The sequence below is a fragment of the Diospyros lotus genome, chromosome 12 (assembly GCF_014633365.1).
Source record: "Diospyros lotus cultivar Yz01 chromosome 12, ASM1463336v1, whole genome shotgun sequence".
Classification (NCBI taxonomy): domain Eukaryota; kingdom Viridiplantae; phylum Streptophyta; class Magnoliopsida; order Ericales; family Ebenaceae; genus Diospyros; species Diospyros lotus.
The window spans coordinates 2,757,611-2,775,632 of NC_068349.1; the positions used below are offsets into that span (position 1 = coordinate 2,757,611).

At 34.3% G+C, this 18,022-nt stretch overlaps 1 protein-coding gene across 3 annotated transcripts; it reads right to left on the reverse strand.

The window, feature by feature from the left end:
- Positions 1-4,720: 4,720 nt before the first annotated feature.
- LOC127787339 (uncharacterized) lies at positions 4,721-16,511 on the reverse strand. Of its 3 annotated transcripts, XM_052315328.1 has the most exons (6): positions 16,234-16,511; positions 16,020-16,130; positions 15,102-15,274; positions 8,645-8,828; positions 5,180-5,289; positions 4,721-5,090 (listed from the first exon to the last, which is right to left on the reverse strand). In XM_052315328.1, the coding sequence occupies exons 2-6, from the start codon at positions 16,044-16,046 to the stop codon at positions 5,009-5,011; spliced, it is 576 nt and encodes a 191-aa protein (XP_052171288.1). In that variant the 5' UTR covers positions 16,047-16,130; positions 16,234-16,511; the 3' UTR covers positions 4,721-5,008. The 3 variants fall into 3 exon arrangements, with proteins under 3 accessions (XP_052171288.1, XP_052171287.1, XP_052171284.1); XM_052315327.1 differs by lacking the exon at positions 16,020-16,130 and having other exon boundaries at positions 5,180-5,286; XM_052315324.1 differs by lacking the exon at positions 16,020-16,130.
- Positions 16,512-18,022: the final 1,511 nt, after the last annotated feature.

The following is an 18,022-nucleotide window of genomic DNA, read 5'->3' on the forward strand; positions in this document are numbered from 1 at the left end:
AATAGGAATTGATATCCAAGAAGATTTGCAGAGGTGGTTCATGATTGATTCCCACTTTCTAATTGTAACCTTTTACCCTTAAAATGACTAAAATACCCCTGTCTAGTTTATATTTCATTTTTAAAAATACTATTCTGGCGAATAATTCTCTCAATTATCTTTATAAATTGACGTAACATGTGCAAAATTCTTATAAAGTACCCTTTAGTTGTGTCCCATAGGGTACCCTATATATTTGTACCATATTAAAAAGATAAAGAAAAAATGAATGGAAAAGACGGGGCACATGAGGATTAGGGGAAAAAGTAAAGTTCATCCATTATCATAAACAGAACCTTCAGCGCACACTTGAATCACATGAGGCCAAGGACCAAATTTTTAATATAGGATTAGGGTTATTGTCAAAAGCTGGGATTCTCTAGTTTTACCTTATGTATAGGATTAGGGTTATTGTTTAAGTATACAATTTTTTTATTGTGGGGAGCTAGAGTGACAGAAAGACATTAGATTCTTTTGTCAAAAGATCAAGACACACTTTTCATATTGATATTTATAGAATAAATAAAAGGGAATAGGGGAAGGAGGGTGGAGTCAACAGTGTCCTATTTGAGCATTTATACCATCTGAAAAGGGGTTGTATTTGGCTATCAAGGGTGTACCCTACCATCCAAGGCATCATTCATTGCTTGGTCCTCTTTCGTGGAAAACTTGTACCATATTCACCAGAAATTATCTGTCCATTGAATGCATGTAGACTTTGGGCATTTTGAAGCTTCTATAATGTTACAGCTAACAGTTCCATGCTTTGTTCCACTGCCTCACCAGTACCAAAAGCTTGACATGCCCACCTCACATCCTTCATTTGGATTGGTGAACAAGTGTATGGGTAACGTGTAAGGCATGCTCCTAGCTTTGCAAGAATCAGGAGAGACACGGTACTTATATTTATATATAACTTTTTATAGTGTCACAAATCAAGTGATAAGATGCGGCACACTTTTTATGTCACTAACAAATTTTTTTTGACCAAATGCATATTTTTATTCTTGAACTTTTATATATTTTTTAGCAGAATTTTAAATTTATTATTATTTTAAATGTGTTTATGAACCGTACAAAATCACTCTATTTAAATACTTGATGAGCAAGTGATTCGTGTTTTCAACGCACGCACGTTAACGTGATAAATAGGAGATAAAACTCTACTAACTTGACATTACATGCAGTGTTTTTGCAAGATTTTCAACTAAAGTGCTACATATTCATAAATTTTAATGTTTTTAAAGTTTCCAAAACAGTGTTAACCTAGTTTGATAGAAAATTGAACTTATAAGTGAAATGGAGAAGTGGATGTGAGAGTATCTGTAAACCTTCAACAATGTCGTTTGCCCATAATGACAATTAACAAGGTAGAATTCTATTGGAATATCATACATCTCTTATCTTTTGAGATTTTTTCTAAGATGTAAGATCAAAAAGATTCAAAGTAAATACTTTTAGATTGAAAATGAATGCGAGAGGAAGACATAGAGGTAGCAATAAGAGAGAATATTACGAAACATGTGTCATATTAATAAAAAAGTATAAAATATGATCAGAAAATAGAAGTTTACCATTAGCTCATTTTTTTTATATATGTAGGTTTTTATTCAAATCACTCTCCTAGCAAGCGCATGTTACTTATGCATTGACCGTTATGCTAGTCAAGTGTTTGAAGAATGATTTTACAAGATTCAGGAACACATTTGAAATAACGACAAATCTAGAATTCTGTGTAAAAAAAACGTAAAAGTTCGAGAGCAAAATATGTGTTTGGTTTTTTTTTTTTCACAATAGGATATGAGTCCAAACTAAATGAAGCAGACAACTTCCATCAAATTCGAAGACCATGCTGCAAAAATAGAATGCTCACTCGTCATTACATCCAATCAGAAATAATCAAACCTATAAGATGAAGAAGAGTCCATCAAACCGCTATTAAGGAGTCTATGACTAGCATGAAAGTCTAATGAATGCAATATCCATTGCCACAAGAATATATTATCAGCAATGACACTCTCAAACCTGACAAAGCTACAGAAAACTGGAACCATGATGACAATGTTGAGACTTTCTCAAGATGTAAAATTTGTTCTATTGATTTAGCTCTCCTCTGCATCGTATGATTGGGTTGAGCTCCCCCCCGCCCAGTAACTCCACAAGCTGGTGTTTCTTGAGATTTGAAAACTACCCTTTCAAACCACCTGACTTTGCAAGGGCTCTCAGTCCTGATAGCTTCATTGCACTCAACTCCTCAACTAAATTTGGTTTATGTTCCATCTGCATCATCATCAGTATAACCTTCATCAGTATCAGAGGGTTCCTCCTCTGACATTCTATCAAACACACCATCGGGAAGATTGGGTTTGGGCTGATCTCGGGATCAGGATGAGTCCTCTCCCTTTAACCAACTAAATGAGTATCAGTCACTGAAACATAATAAGACTGGAATTTGAAACTGGTCTGCTAAAAGAAGGGATTCACTTTGGTGGCCTCATTCTTTGCACTGTTATTCGAGTCCAAGGAGCTGGTGCTTTTCTCTTCCTCCATCGCACCATTCTGTTCGGGCTGATCCGCGATGAAGCCTCTGCTGCTGCTAGTTCGCCGTGCCTGGTTGGGTAGCATACTTCCTTAAAAGCTGAAGGAGAGAACTAACAGTTTCACTATCTTCTTCTCTTCCATGGCAGCTGCTCTTTCTCGAAGTTTAGCCTGGACTTCCCTAAAAAGTTCAACCATCTCCTTCTCTCTAGGCCCTGGAGCTGCTCTTGCTTGGAGTTTCGAAGCATCAGACACGGAGAGCAATGGCCCATTTTTAAGGGTAAAAAATTTCAGATTCTTCAAAGTTTTCAGAACCATCTCTCTCTTCATTTTGCCTGTTTCTACTTCAAGAGAACCCATGCTTGTTTTGTAACCACTAGAACCTGCTTTGCACCCAGAAGACATCCCCCCCACCCCCGCGGAAGTGCATGTTGAGACACAATCTTGAACTGCATTGAGGCCTGGTAGTTGCCACAAGAAGAGCTGGGAAACAGTCTTGAGTGCTCGTCCAGAAATTTCGGAGCAGAGAAGGCACCTTCCATCTGCTGGCAGATAACCTGTACGTAAGAGAGTCACGATTCATGCATTTGAAATATCATAGTATCAAAGTGAAAATAGGCCTTCTTGTAATAGATTAGGTGGCCAGCAACAAAAGTAGAGAGAGAGAAGTATCCTCATCCAGACGGTTAATTTAGGCAGACAATCCAATCCTACACAGTGAACAGAACAACATAAGCTTAGTGTAAAATCCACAAATGGAAGCAAGGGGGTGGGTTCCACATCCAACGGTTCCCAGTAGGTAGAGAATTTCAGCTAAAGAGCGAGAAGCATAAAATCTACAAGATGCAATCCAATGGCTGAACAATGAAAGTCAAGCTCAAACTGGCTGGAACGTTTCGCGGGACCAAATGGATTGCCGGAGACATTTGCTTGGGTTCGGGCAATCACCGAGACACTTAAATTTCAGTGGCGGTTTTCCGTTTCTTGTTGCGCGGATGACTAGATTGCACGGAAACGAAACAAGATGGGAAAAACGAATACTATAAGAGATGGAAAGATAAAATTATATTTTAAAAAAAAATAAAAATTAAAAATCTGAAATTAAAAAAATATAGGAGACTTTTTATAAATATAATTTTGAATATAAAAATTTATATATTAAAAATTAATATATAATATATAATTTTCACACTTATATATTATATATCATAATATATAATATAAAAAATTCTCCTTTATTTTTATATTATATAATGATAAGAGAATTTTTTTCACCTCAAACCTCTTTTTGTATTAGAAACTCCTTTTTGAATATTTTTCTAATATTACAAAATAACATAAAAATATATTAAAATTATAAAAACAATCCAAAAATATTTTTCTTTTCTTATTTCTTGACATTTCAATGCAAGAAATATTTTAAAAACGTCGAAACAACACCCCCAAACAATTTTTGTGCATCATAGGTAGACAAAAATAGGGAAACAACCAAGATTATCGTCTGTGGGCATTTCAGATCGAGTGTATTCGAAGTTAGGTTATAACTTTTCTTGTTTCTTTTTGTTGTTCGGTTCTAAAATTAAAAATAATAAATTCTATAAGAGTAAGTTTTCTAGATTCTAAAATACAAAAAAACAATTGACACATATTTGATTTAAAAAAACAACTTTTTTAGAATTTTTTTAAGAGGTATTGCTTTAAAATAAACAAAAATAAAGATTATGCTCTTATCATCTTATAGGAACAATAACCATAAACTTTAATCTCTTTTAAGTAAAATCTTATAATTATTATAATTACATAACACCATTCATTGGGACATTGACATTGTGACTAGAAATGAAATTCCAATTAATTTTATAAAGACTCAAATAACCCTTATACTTATATCGTCACTTTTATACTTATTTTAATTTTAAATGAACTAATTAAAATCTATTATAAACACCCATTATATTCTTATCATCTTATCGGACTTAATGGGGGCTCCCTCCCCTTAACTTTGTTGCATATATAAGCAGCAACATATTTAAATAAATAAAGCCTACAGACCTGGCCCATTTGGAATAAGGCCCACGGGCCCTACTGGCCCACAAAGTGGAGACCAGACCTACTTGTGCTCAAATATAAACTCGAGCAGAGAAACTTTCAAACAGTATCAATGGTTACTAAAACCAAATCAAAGCTCAAACTAACAAAATATGGAAGGCATTTGGGGCTGTTCAGGCTATCCAGAACTAAGTTTTGAAGGCGATTAAATCATTTCAGCCTGAATTTTAGTACAAGGTTGCCGTCAGTCAGGGGTCATAAAAGGGCAACAAATTGATCAAGAAACAGGGGGGAACAAGGCAGGGCCATCTCGTTGGAATCCAAACTCTTATTTCTTCTTGTCGTTCATGCTCTTGACAGAAAAGAAAACGGGCTGATTCGTCTAAGCTTTGTGACTTCTTGCCATCTCGTCGACATCCAATTCGATTTCCAAAACAGGCGAATCCTTTCGCATGCTGAAGTGACTGGTAAAAGAACCGAACCAATGCTCGGTTAAGGAATCAAGGGATTTCACAAATATAGTGTTCTAGCTGAAGTTGGTCAGATCACTCACCTGTTCTGAACAGGACCGTGATCCACAGCCGTTCTCAGGCAATATATGACTCTACCAACTATGTCTGTCATCAGCACGGGACCAAATGTTCGGCTGTCAACGGCTTCCTGCTACAAATTGATGGAGAAGAAATGCATTGGTTAAAACATGAAACAAGATGTATGATGTGCATTAGCAGAGTCGCCTGATGTCCAAGCACAAACGCTGCAGTTAGTACGTATAATAAGCACAACCCAAAGTAGAAACTATAGTGATGCTTTTTTGAGCAGCGTGGTCCATAGAGGTTATGACAGCTTTCTTAGTGCGTACAGATGATGTGATCAGGATCATGATTAGCAATATAAGATGTCAGTACATGGGCCCTTGATGCGATCACCAATCAAGACTCGATCCAAGACCGACCCAACCAAATCAGAATAGTATCACCAAAATAGTAGTGCCATAATGTTATTTTAATACTTCTTAAGTTTTAGAATTCTACTTGATTTAGGATTCTATTTTATATTTCTACTTGATTTAGTATTCTACTTCATATTTGATTAGGGTTGGGTTTTATTTTTATTAGAATTTTAGTTGACTTTTATTTAAGATTTTATTTCTATTAGAATTATAGTTGGATTTTGTTTATAAATATTATATGGATTTGGATTAGCCAAATACTATAAATATGCCTAGGATCTAGAGTTTGTAATCAAGTTTTTCTTAATCAAATTTCAGCAACTTATTTGGGTTTTCTTAGCAAAACAGTCTTGTTTTTTCATCTTCTTGAAAGTCAAGCTTCGGCCATTGAAGTTTGTTCTTTCAATGGTTTATTTTGGTGTGTTTTTCTTCACACTCGCGCTACACGCTGCGTCAGGTGGTATCAGAACAGTTCATCAACCAATCAGATGGCCAATCTTGAAGGTAACGGTAGCAACCAACCTCGTGACGGTGATCGGGGGTTGCCCGCGGTTTGGAGAGCAATTGAAGAACAACAGGAAATAACTCGTACAATGGAGCAACAATTGGAGCGAATCCGCAACCAATTGGGTGTTTTATAACGAGTTAAGGATAATCGGAACCGAACTAATGGTGTGATTCAAGCCGGCTATGTCAAACCGGGAAGACCAGCCATTAATCATGTCCTCATTAATCCTAGAAGACCAATGATGGATGATAGCGACGATGAAGATGATCTTGGTCGTATGATAGCCAACCCTAGTGGTAAAAGGATTAGGAGGAATACGCAGCAACACAACCATTGGGGAAACAATGAGTATAAACTAAAGAATGGCTTTTCGATGAGTTTGGAGCTTGATTTCGAAAATTATGTTGTCCCAGCAACCTCAACGTTTGCAAACTCAGGTCAGGTCTGATTTATGCTGCTAACATGACAGAAACTCCAAGGTTATTGACTCATACTGGGGCATTTTTCAGTCCCGATGGCTCAAGCATTGCTTCGCAACCCAAGGATGGTGGCGTTTCTTCTGATCGACTTGCGACTATAAAGGAGATGGAGGTCATGGTAGCAAATCCTTCTATAGTTTATTCAAGCTCTGGCATGGTTGAATCGAAGGCAATAGAAACATATTCACCTTCACGATTGTAAAAGCAAGATGAACACATGGGTCTCTTTGTGAATAGGGGTGTTGGATCCCCTAAGCTAGTTAACTCGGGTAGCGCAACTGCTTTCGATATTAATCTGAAATTAGATTCTGAAACTAAGAATGTTGTAGCAGCTACCACTATAGTTGATCAAGTGCCTGGACCAAAGGATGATACAAGCATCACTATTTTAAGTGATGGAGAGACTGCTGATAGTTATGGAATAAGCCTTTATTTGAAACAGTTGCAAAAGAATGCTTCTCCAGGCAAGAAAAATTTATGGATGAATTCGGAAGCTGTTGAGGAGTCAAAATCAAGAAAGCTGATGAGAGGAGAAGGACCTATGATAAGATCTACCAGATTAGAGAAGCGCTCAAGATGAAAGGTTCAACGTCCTCAATCTAACAGTAATAATACAATGGAGGTGGAGGGCAGCAAACATGGTGATGGTTGGACCCATGCCAACAAAGATAGGGCTAAGAGGGGAAGGAATGTCTTTGCTTATGTTCCTTTAGCAGAAAAGTTCAAGCAGTTCAAGAAGATGTCAAACAAAAGTTGCACAAATAAGAAGTACAAGGCGGCAGCTAACAAGCATGGGAAGCACAAGGTATTTGACGTTGGAGATGAAGTCATGATATTCTTGAAGAATGAATGGATTCCAACAGGAAAGCAGAACAAGTTCAAGCCAAAGAAGTATGGTCCTTACAAGATTCCAAAGAAGACTAATGACAATGCTTATGTTGTGGATTTGCCTAATCATATGGGTATTTCTAAACATTCAAAGTGGCTAATCTCTCTTCGTACTTATCGGATGTGGATTTGTCCAAATAGAATCAAAATTTGAGGTCGAATTTTTTCTCAAGTGAAGGTGAATGATGCGGTCACCAATCAAGACTCGACCCAAGGCCGACCCAACCAAACCGGAACAGTATCACCAAAATAGTAGTGCCATAATGTTATTTTAATACTTCTTAAGTTTTAGAATTCTACTTGATTTAGAATTCTATTTTATATTTCTACTTGATTTAGGATTCTACTTTATGTTTGATTAGGGTTTTATTTTTATTAGGATTTTAGTTGACTTTTATTTAGGATTTATTTCTATTAGAATTTTAGTTGGATTTTGTTTACAAATATTAGATGGATTTGGATTAGCCAAATACTATAAATATGCCTAGGATCTAGAGTTTGTAATCAAGCTTTTCTTAATCAAATTTCAACAATCTATTTGGGTTTTCTTAGCAAAACAGTCTTGTTTTTGCATCTTCTTGAAAGTCAAACTTTGGCCATTGAAGTTTGTTCTTTCAAGAGTTTATTTTGGTGTGTTTTCTTCACACGCGCTACACGTTGCGTCAGCCCTTCACCGAAAATGCTAGTTAAAGTTAATCTTGAGATCCTAGGACCAATCCCAGTAGACTACCAATGCAGGAGTACATGGGCTACTAGATGCTAGATCAGCACCAGTAGGTTTAGGGCTACTAGATGCTACATCAATGGTTTACTTTCCTTTGAAAAGTAGAAGAAAATTAAGACATCTCTTTTTTTTTGGGGGGGGGGGGGGGGGGATGCAACTGGGATAACCAAAGCACGCATTTAGAATGCAGAGAGAAGAGAGGCCAGTGATGCGTTTGACATGCATAAATGACATGACTACAACTTCCAGAAAAATAAGTAAATATGTCTTCCCCCGGTATCCCCAGTTCATTACTTCTAGGTTCACATCCACTGATAAAGGACACAGCTCTATAGTGGACACATTGCATCAGCAAGATGCGGTAACTGAAGAAAAAGGATTGCTGTTTTAGTAAGTTACTTGAATAATATTAAAGCTCCATCGAGCAATTCACGTAAACACATCATAGAAAAGAAAAGATTACACACCTTGGGCTTCAAATTTTCATTGTCAGACAAAACCCAGCACTCATTCTTTTCAAGAACAAACGGCTCATCTTTTTCATCGGTAGAAACCATTTCATACCCTTCAATAGCAGCCAATCTTCGGACTAGATAATTATCAGATTTTTCTGGGTCCTTCAACACCACAACATCTCCAATGAAAACATGTCTGTCAAAATAGGATGTTCAATCAGGAATCTAAACATATAAGTTTAACCATGCAGAAACCAACAACACCATCAAACAGAATATCAAAAGCTTCAAACAGGAGATGCAAGTATGAACTCAAGGTGTCAGCTAGCCTAATTTAAGTTTTCAGGTAGTCATACAGCAGCCCCAAGATCATCCTGATTCTGCAGATTTATGGCGCCCCTAGTGCGCCCCATTGACATTAAATTAATATGCAAAAAGAATACAACGATGATGATGAAAATATATATATATATATGTAGAGAGAGAGAGAGAGAGAGAAAGAATAAAAGAGGAACCTTAACCCAATGATGAACAATACAAATGGCAAGGAACAACAGAAAACAAACATCATGCACCCTGAAGGTGGAAAGAATTAGGCCGTGAACTAAAAAAATTAATCTGTCCAAGTGGACACATTTGCTCTTTCTGTGGGTTAGGTGTATTATATAGAAACATCTATATTTTTTTAGCATTATAGAGAAGCTGCATAAACTTGCGATTTTGAATGATTAAAATGTGTCTGTAACTGAAAATGTAGATTTGGGGAACATGAGTTTTCATAATGTGAATCAAGTGCACAGAATTCCCAAAACTGCATGGACAAATGTACGTAGTCCTGGTCTGCCGAACAGACCAAAAAGGAATGTCCAAATGGTCACTCAAAATAACTCTGTACAAAGAGGAAATGAATTGACTGTGCTGCCAAGACCTACTCCCTCTCAACCAAGGAATAATTAAAAGAGAGTTAAAATATGTTGGCTCAATCATACAAGAAGATGAGAGATTAATGCAGATATTACCTATACAATTCGGGCTAGGGGTGTTCGCGGTACGATTTGACCGGTCTGAATAATTTTCAACACGCCAAACTGTTAGTGCGGTTTTTCAACCAAACCAGACCACGCGTCTGGTTTGGGTTTAGCCAAACCGCACCAAACCAGACCACATTTGCGGTCTGGTTTGGTGCGGTTTACTGCGGTTTGAAATGCTACTTAAAATCACTAAAAAAGATATTTAAAAATGATAAATGAAGACACAAATATTGGTAAGTAAAGACAATTAAATGTAAATAAATAGGAGCAAAAAATAAAGACAAAATAGTGTAAAAATAAATAGGATGGGGCTGCCAATTATTAGATTTTTATAATAATAATTTTTTTATAATTTTTTTTATTATTTTCTTGGGCAGTTCGGTTTAAAACCGAACCTGCAAACCGCGCGGTTTGGATAGAATCCAAACCGTTTTCGATTGCCAAAAAAAAAAAACCGATCGGTTCGGTTTAGTTTAGCCGATTTCCGCGGTACACCGGTTTTTTTTAACACCCATAATTCGGACATACTGATCAAAATGGAAAAGTGCATTCCAAATGAAATATTAAGCTTTAACTAAAGCTAAAAGGTATTTTTTTTAAGACAACTATAAGACTAGCTATATATATGGTATAGAATATTGGGTAGTAAAGCACCACCATGTATAAAACATTAAAGTAATGAATGTGAGGATGTTAAGATGAATATGTTACCATGTAAGAAAAGATAAATTAGAAATAAAGTTATTCGTAGTAAAGTCAGAATGACTCTTGTTGAAAATAAGATGCGTGAGACACGATTATAATGATTTGGTCATGTGAAAAGAAGACCACTATAAGCTTCTATGAGAAGATTGGACAAAGTGGAACAAGTATCTAGCAAAAAAAGTAGTGGAAGACTAAGAAAAACTTCATGGGAGGCAAACATCTCAGCTTTATTGGAATTCTCTTATGTAGCAATGAACCTAAAGGCTCAAATCCTCCAAGGGCTTAAATGATTGGGGCTTGGATCCTAAAGTTAAACGAGATCACACTCAAATTTCTTTTAGCACCATGCGTTGTTACTACTTACCAAGTGCTCCCAATTACCCATATTTGAGCTTGATTAGCTAGCCTAAAAATAGAAGTAAATAAAATAATAAAGAAATGTCCAGCAATATACAAAAGAAATGCGCATGCATACTTATACAAACCACTATATAAAGCATGTGTATTAGAAAATATGCTGCAGTTGAAAATCCCATACCAAACAGCATATTGACTTTCTTATTAGTACGATGCATTGACATGTTTTGTCTTATCATTTTAGGTCTACCATTATATCTATTATATAAAACAAATATCAAACCTTAATCTCAACATTTGGAGTCTTCTACATGAAATTGAATTCGCCAATCATTTCTATTTGCGGCCTTATCTTTTATAAAGTCCTAATAACTCATATCGCCACATTTTTCAAGATCTTCCTCTACCTCTTGTGCTAAATATTTGTTTAATTCGAACCACTCTTCACAGGAATTGGTCATTATTAGGACCCTAGTCCTAACCGATGCTTCCTTAAAAGATAGAACTGGAAATTGAGGAAGAAATAGCAAAAATCGAGGGGGAAACAGATAGAATATTAGGGAGAACTGACAGAAATGAGGGGGAAATCAGAGAGAATAATAGGGGAGAAATAGACAGAATTGAGGGAGAGCAGAGAAACTTCAATAAATTCTTGATAATTCATAGAATAATCTACACTGTGGGGTTAAAGGTTTATATAGAAAGCTAACCGACAGTTATTTGTAGTAGTTACAATATCCTCCACTACCAATAACTGCGCATAAATCACTCCACTACCTCCCCACTTTACATAACTATAAATTAATTGTAAATAATACCCAATTACTCTTAGAACATAACTGTAAAAATACTGCAACTAAATAAAAATACCACAACTGTCCCTAATTAACTAGCAGGTCGTGACATTCCCTCCAATCCCCCTTAAAAGATTTCTTGTCCCCAAGAAATCTTAGTTTCTAGCCTCACTTCTTCATCCAATCCCTGTTTTTACTATTTGATTTATCCTTTTTAGACTGTAAGGTTCAGGATCATTGATGGTGCCTAGGCGATCAACCAAGTCTGATACCAGTCGAGGACGAATGTGAACTTCTTTTTCCTCCACCTTACTGGCTCTATCCAGTAAATCATCCATTACTGTCTTTGCATTGACCTCAGGTAATGGAAGGGTACCCATTCTATCAAGAATAGCAGGCTTGAAATCTTCAAGATTCAAAGTTGATATAAGTATAACCTCCTCCAACGGCATAACATTTTGATGCTTGCTTGTTGTTATACCCCAAGTGTCCATCTTTAACCGATATCTGTTGCAATGATTTTTCCCACAACTGCCATTCCTTTCTTGGCATCCAATTCAAGATGTTCCTCAACTTCTTGTAAGTCATAAATTTGAAGAAGGACCCCAGCGCCTGCTTGAATCGATTCTATAGTAGAACTTAAAAGAAATTCTACAAGTAGACTGACCTGAAACCTCTTTGAAATCATAATCATTAAGTTGTCCAACTTTTTATTTAACTCTTCCTTGAATACTTTTTCCAACAATTTAATTCTCTCAAGAGTTCCTTCACCCATTTGCACAGTCCAAATTTTTCAAAATCTACTGCGTATCACTGCAGCAATAACCACCTTGTTCTGATCGAAAATCAATTAGTAAGAACCCTAAATCACAGCTAAGAAACTACCGTTGACCCTAGTCCTAACTAATGCTTCCTTAGAAGATAGAACTGGAAATTGAGGGAGAAATAGCAAGAATTGAGGGGGGAAAACAAGCAGGATATTAGGGAGAACATATTGAAATTAGGGAGAACTAACAAAAATGAGGGGGAAATCAGAGAAAATAATCGAGGGAAAATAGACATAATTGAGGGAGAATAGAGAGACTTCAATAAATTCTTGATAACTCATAACATGATATGCACTATGGGATTACAAGTTTATATAGAAAGCTAACCAACACTTATTTGTGACAGTTACAATATCCTCCACTACTAATAACTGCTCCTAAATCACTCCACTACTTCCACACTTTCCATAACTGTAAATTAATTGTAAATAATACCCAATTACTCTTAGAACATAACTATAAAAATATTGCAACTGAATAAAAATACTACAACTACCCCTAATTAACTAGCAACTTGTGAGAGTCACCTTCTCATATTATATCTACTATGCTTTTAAAAAATATATAAAATTTAACTACAATAATGTATATATATATTCTTTATTTATTTTTATTATTGTTCAATATTAAATTATCTATAATTGTATAAAAACACTATGGAATGTATGCATATAGGAAAACAAGTAAAGATTTTCATGGTTAATTATACACATTTAAAACATAAATATTAATCTTTAGAACTCTCCTCATTATTTTTAATACCAACCAACTGTACCTTATGGTTTAAGAGTTTTTTATTTTTTTATTTTTTTTATTTTTGGGGGGGTAAATTAATTGTAAATAATACCCAATTACTCTTAGAACATAACTGTAAAAATACTACAACTGAATAAAAATACTACAACTGCCCCTAATTAACTGGCAGCTTGTGACAGTCACCTTCTCATATTATATCTACTATGCTTTTAAAAAATATATAAAATTTAACTACAATAATGTATATATATTCTTTCTTTATTTTTATTATTGTTCAATATTAAGTTATCTATAATTGTATAAAAACACTATGGAATATATGCATATAGGAAAACAGGTAAAGATTTTCACGGTTAATTATACACATTTAAAACAAAAATATTAATCTATAGAACTCTCCTCAATATTTTTAATACCAACCAACTGTACCTTATGGTTTAAGAGTTTTTTTCTTTTTTTTTTTTTTTTTTTTTGGGGGGGGGGGGGTTGCTGTTGTAAAATTCCAATTCCCTGTTAAGAAGAGTAAAGAATTTTTTTTAATATTTCTAACAATTAAATTTAAATTAAGATAATCAGTTTATACCAAAAATAAAATGCACGCATAAAAAGAAAAATTATATTAAGTACCTTTTATGGCTTAAAAGGGACCAAATTTGTAATTGACATTATAAAAATCTTATTTTAAATCAAAAATAGTAAAAGAACTAAAAACATTACAAATGCCTGGTGCAACCAGCAAATCACAATGTTCTGATATCAGTATGGAACGTGCTCATTTTTGTATCTTTTTTCATCTGGTGCCTTGTGTATTAGCCTATATTGGTTAATATAGTACGATATTCACGACTATGAAATAGGTGCCAAGATATACCTACTGTATACATCAAAATGTCAACCTCAAAACCAATAATAAGTTATGCAATAATTACTCCAAAAAAAATTTGCAAACATTTACTTAAAGATGGAAGAATAACCCAAAAAACCAACTGTAAAAGAAAGATAATTTTTTACTCATTAGTTCAAAAATAGCCCTTCAATCCATTGTGAACTTTTCCTATAATGTTCCCTCCAAAAAAGACCATGTCCCTAGTAAGGTGCCAACAGCCACCCTTTTCCTCTTAGTAAAATGATCACAATCACAAAACGCAAAAAAATCCTCCAGATTTATCAATTACAGCAAATTAAATAGTTAATTAATAAATGATACAAACATGGGTGAAAAATTTTCCTGCAGATGCATCAATGTATATTTTTTTATTACAAGTGCAGATGGCAATAATTTGATGGGGAGTTATTGGAGAACTTTCATCCTATAATATGCCCAAGTGAAATATTGACAATATTAGGTTCTACATGATTTGGAATGATTCCAATACGTTGGAGCAATTATATCAGCAGACTATCAGAAAACTCTCACCCAGAAATATTTAGAAATATTTGCATGCCCGTGGTTTATAGCAATAATAAACAAAGCTCGTCTACAAGCAAAACGTAGAAAATAACTCACAAACATGTATAAAACTATACGCAAGGAGTGAAGTTCAAGAAGAAAGAGAAGTGAGAAACTGGATTAATGCAGCCAATCCCAGATGGTGGCATCCAAATAAAATTATTGATGGTTATCTTGGTTGCATGTAAAAATATATAAAGCATCCATGTTTACAATTACGGAATGTTCCACTAAACATTTGAACTAATTAAATTTAATTATCTAGCATCTAAATTAAACATGAAAATCAATTTTTTTATACAACTCTGGCATGTAATCCACTGATCATAACTCCGAGTTTGAGAACTTTCAGTCATTTGAAACAACACATTTGAATTACGTAATCTTAGTCATGCTGTTTTCAGCATATGAGTTGCATGAAATGACAGCATAAAATAGTCACTAAGCTAAGAATCAAAAGTTTAGAGGACAATGCAATTACATGAGATGCAAGCAATACAGCTATTTTTTGTGTGTGGTGTTAGAAACTCAAGTCAATAGTGACATTACGTTGGATCTGCAGCTGGTATTTTCCGGACAAGAAGTGTTCCGCCCTGCACTCCAATGGTCGGGGCCATCTCAGCTCCTTTGTTCCAGTGCAAGTATGTCAACTTTCCTTGAAAAAAATTTTTCCACAATGCATCACGCACTTCTCTGTCAGTAATTTGTCCTCGTTTATAGCTCTGCATCAAAGTAGTGACTCTTTAAGTATGACTCCAACAAAAACAGTTTTAATATCCAAGACTAATAGATATAAGTGTGCATTAATAGAAGCAAAAAAACATTTACTAATTAAAAATGGACAAATGAAAAGTAGGATATAAAATCAAAAACCCATCAGTTTCCTAATTTAAGAATTCAACAAACTCAAATTTTGATCAGCAAACTAGATTCAATAGATCAAATACTATTTTGGGGGGCATTAGGGGAGGGAACTTGCATCTTGAATCCCATAATATAACGAAATATATCATATTGTCACTGCCCAACCAATTCAATCTACAATTTCTGCTTGTGTTAGCTAAAGACAGCATTTCACATTCACCATACCAGAACCTAATACTTGTCCTGGAAGATGTAGCATTGTTGCTTTATTTCAAACAGAGCCAAACCAACCAGGCACATCATATATGGTTAAATAATAAAAAATACTCCACATCTTAAAGCCCAGCCAGGGGACAATTTGTTGTCCGGTTAGGACTGATAAGAGAAAAGCCAACTGAAAAGGGGGCAATATACCAACCATAGTACCAACAACACTTGAGTCGGGAAAAAATGGAAAAGAATACAATTCCTGCGCTCCTTTTCCCCCCTTTCCTCTACGACACAAAGAGACCTCGAACACTTCGCCAACAAACGACCAGCAACAGATAAACAACAAGATCCATAAACAGAAAATGCGAGTAAAATGAGCACGCGTCTACCCACATCGACGCGGTAAGAAACAAGAGCCATAAATCAGAACCCAACCAATTCGAAAAATTAACCAATGGCAACGCACGCTTGAGCTCGATTTTACAGTGCATTTGCGACAAAACCCTAGTAGAAATGAAGCACGGGGTAAAGAACCTGTCGATCAAAGAAAAATAAGGGAAATACACGTAACAGCAAGCAATCAAGAAAATTAGAGAGAATCAATCACCTTCCAGCTGATGGAGGCGGAGTACACGACCTTGTGGCCTAAGTACCGCAACCAGGTCGATAAGGAAACCATCGCCAGGTCGAAATTGTAGTGAATATCTATCTATATATCACTCGATCTGTAGTATCGCGAGGATTCCCTCAGGATGTTCTTCGGCATGTCCTCGCCGATTTCTTCTATTAGTTCTTAAACCCTTGCAGTTGTTTGTGTCGAGTCTTCAATCCACGCGGCCTTCCGCGTGGCCTCTCTCTCAACTTTCATGCCCTTGCTTTGGTGGGCTGAAGGGGTGCAGCATTGGCAAAATCATTATTTGAATTTTTTTTATTTTGATTACACATTAAATTTTAATTTTTAAATTAATTTAATTTTTATATTTTGATATTTTTTATATCGCAATTCGATTATATTTTTGTAATTTAATTTTTATATTTTATGTAAAAAAAATAAAATAATTTGACAAAATACATATCATATTTTATTCATGTCAAAATACAAATGTTATATTAACTCAAAATTACATAATTATTAATATAATCAAAATAATAAAAAAATTAAATTATTATAAAAAAAAATCAAAATATACACGTTAAATTAACTTAAAAATACATGTGCATGTGTTTAATCGAAATAACTACAAATTGGAACAGACACATGAAAAAATGTGAAAGTAAATGAGAAAATATATGTTTGGCTACGGAAAAGATTAATTGCTCATTTAATAGTTGTGTGTATTTATTTAATAGATACTTAAATTATATTTTTATATTTTTATTTTTAAATATAAATTATTAAATTTATTTTAATTATAAATAGTTCGTTATTATTTATTTTAATAAATACTCAAATAAATTGTATCCATATCACTCAAAATATAAAATTTTCATAATTATTTTAAGTTTAAATGAATAAATAATACTTATTATTGACTATTTATCACCTTTATTCATGGGTGTCGAGTCTCTTTCTCTTGTGAGTCATTAAGTTATAGATCGTATGTTGTTCGTTTTACATACTCTCCATTTCTTTTAAATTGTATTGTAAAATTATCATGTAAAGAAAATAGTTTCCCTCCGTTTTTGTTTCGTCTAATTTTTTTTGTATACTCTTCATTAAATTGAGATATAAAAGATGTAAGATATAATTATATGCTTGTTACTATGTTATACACATAATATATGTTTAACCTTATCACGACTTACTACTAAAGTTAGTGTATTTTTTATCAAAATAAAGTTAATTAATTTAGTTTTATTTTAATTTAATTTGGTTAAATGTCTCTCTTAATACGTGAAGACTGGCTCACTTGTCCCAATTTTTAAACATAGTTGTCTATCTAGTTTTTTTTCTCTCCTCGCGCAATCCTTCCAACTATGTGCTATTTGTTGATGTAAATTATGATGAGATATCTGTATCTTTCTCACACACAAGGAGTATAGTGGTCAGCAAAAATACATTAATCGCGACGTTGAAAAGCAATAGAGAGTAAGAGATAACAAAAAATAAATATAGAAGATTAATATTTTATTTTTTTATGTTCTCCACACATTTTTAACTCATCATTCATTGGCTATGACAAGTCTTTAGTTCATTTTTCTATTTTTATACTAAAACTTAATTGTTAAACCATTTTCCTTCATTTTGATACTGGATTTAAATTGTTAAATTCAAAATTAAGGAGTCAATAATATGAATTCTCACTTTCAGTGCGTGTGAGTTTCTTTTTCATTGAATGAAACCTAATATTTATTATCACCAAATTCAACTATAAATAAATTCATCAAATATATTC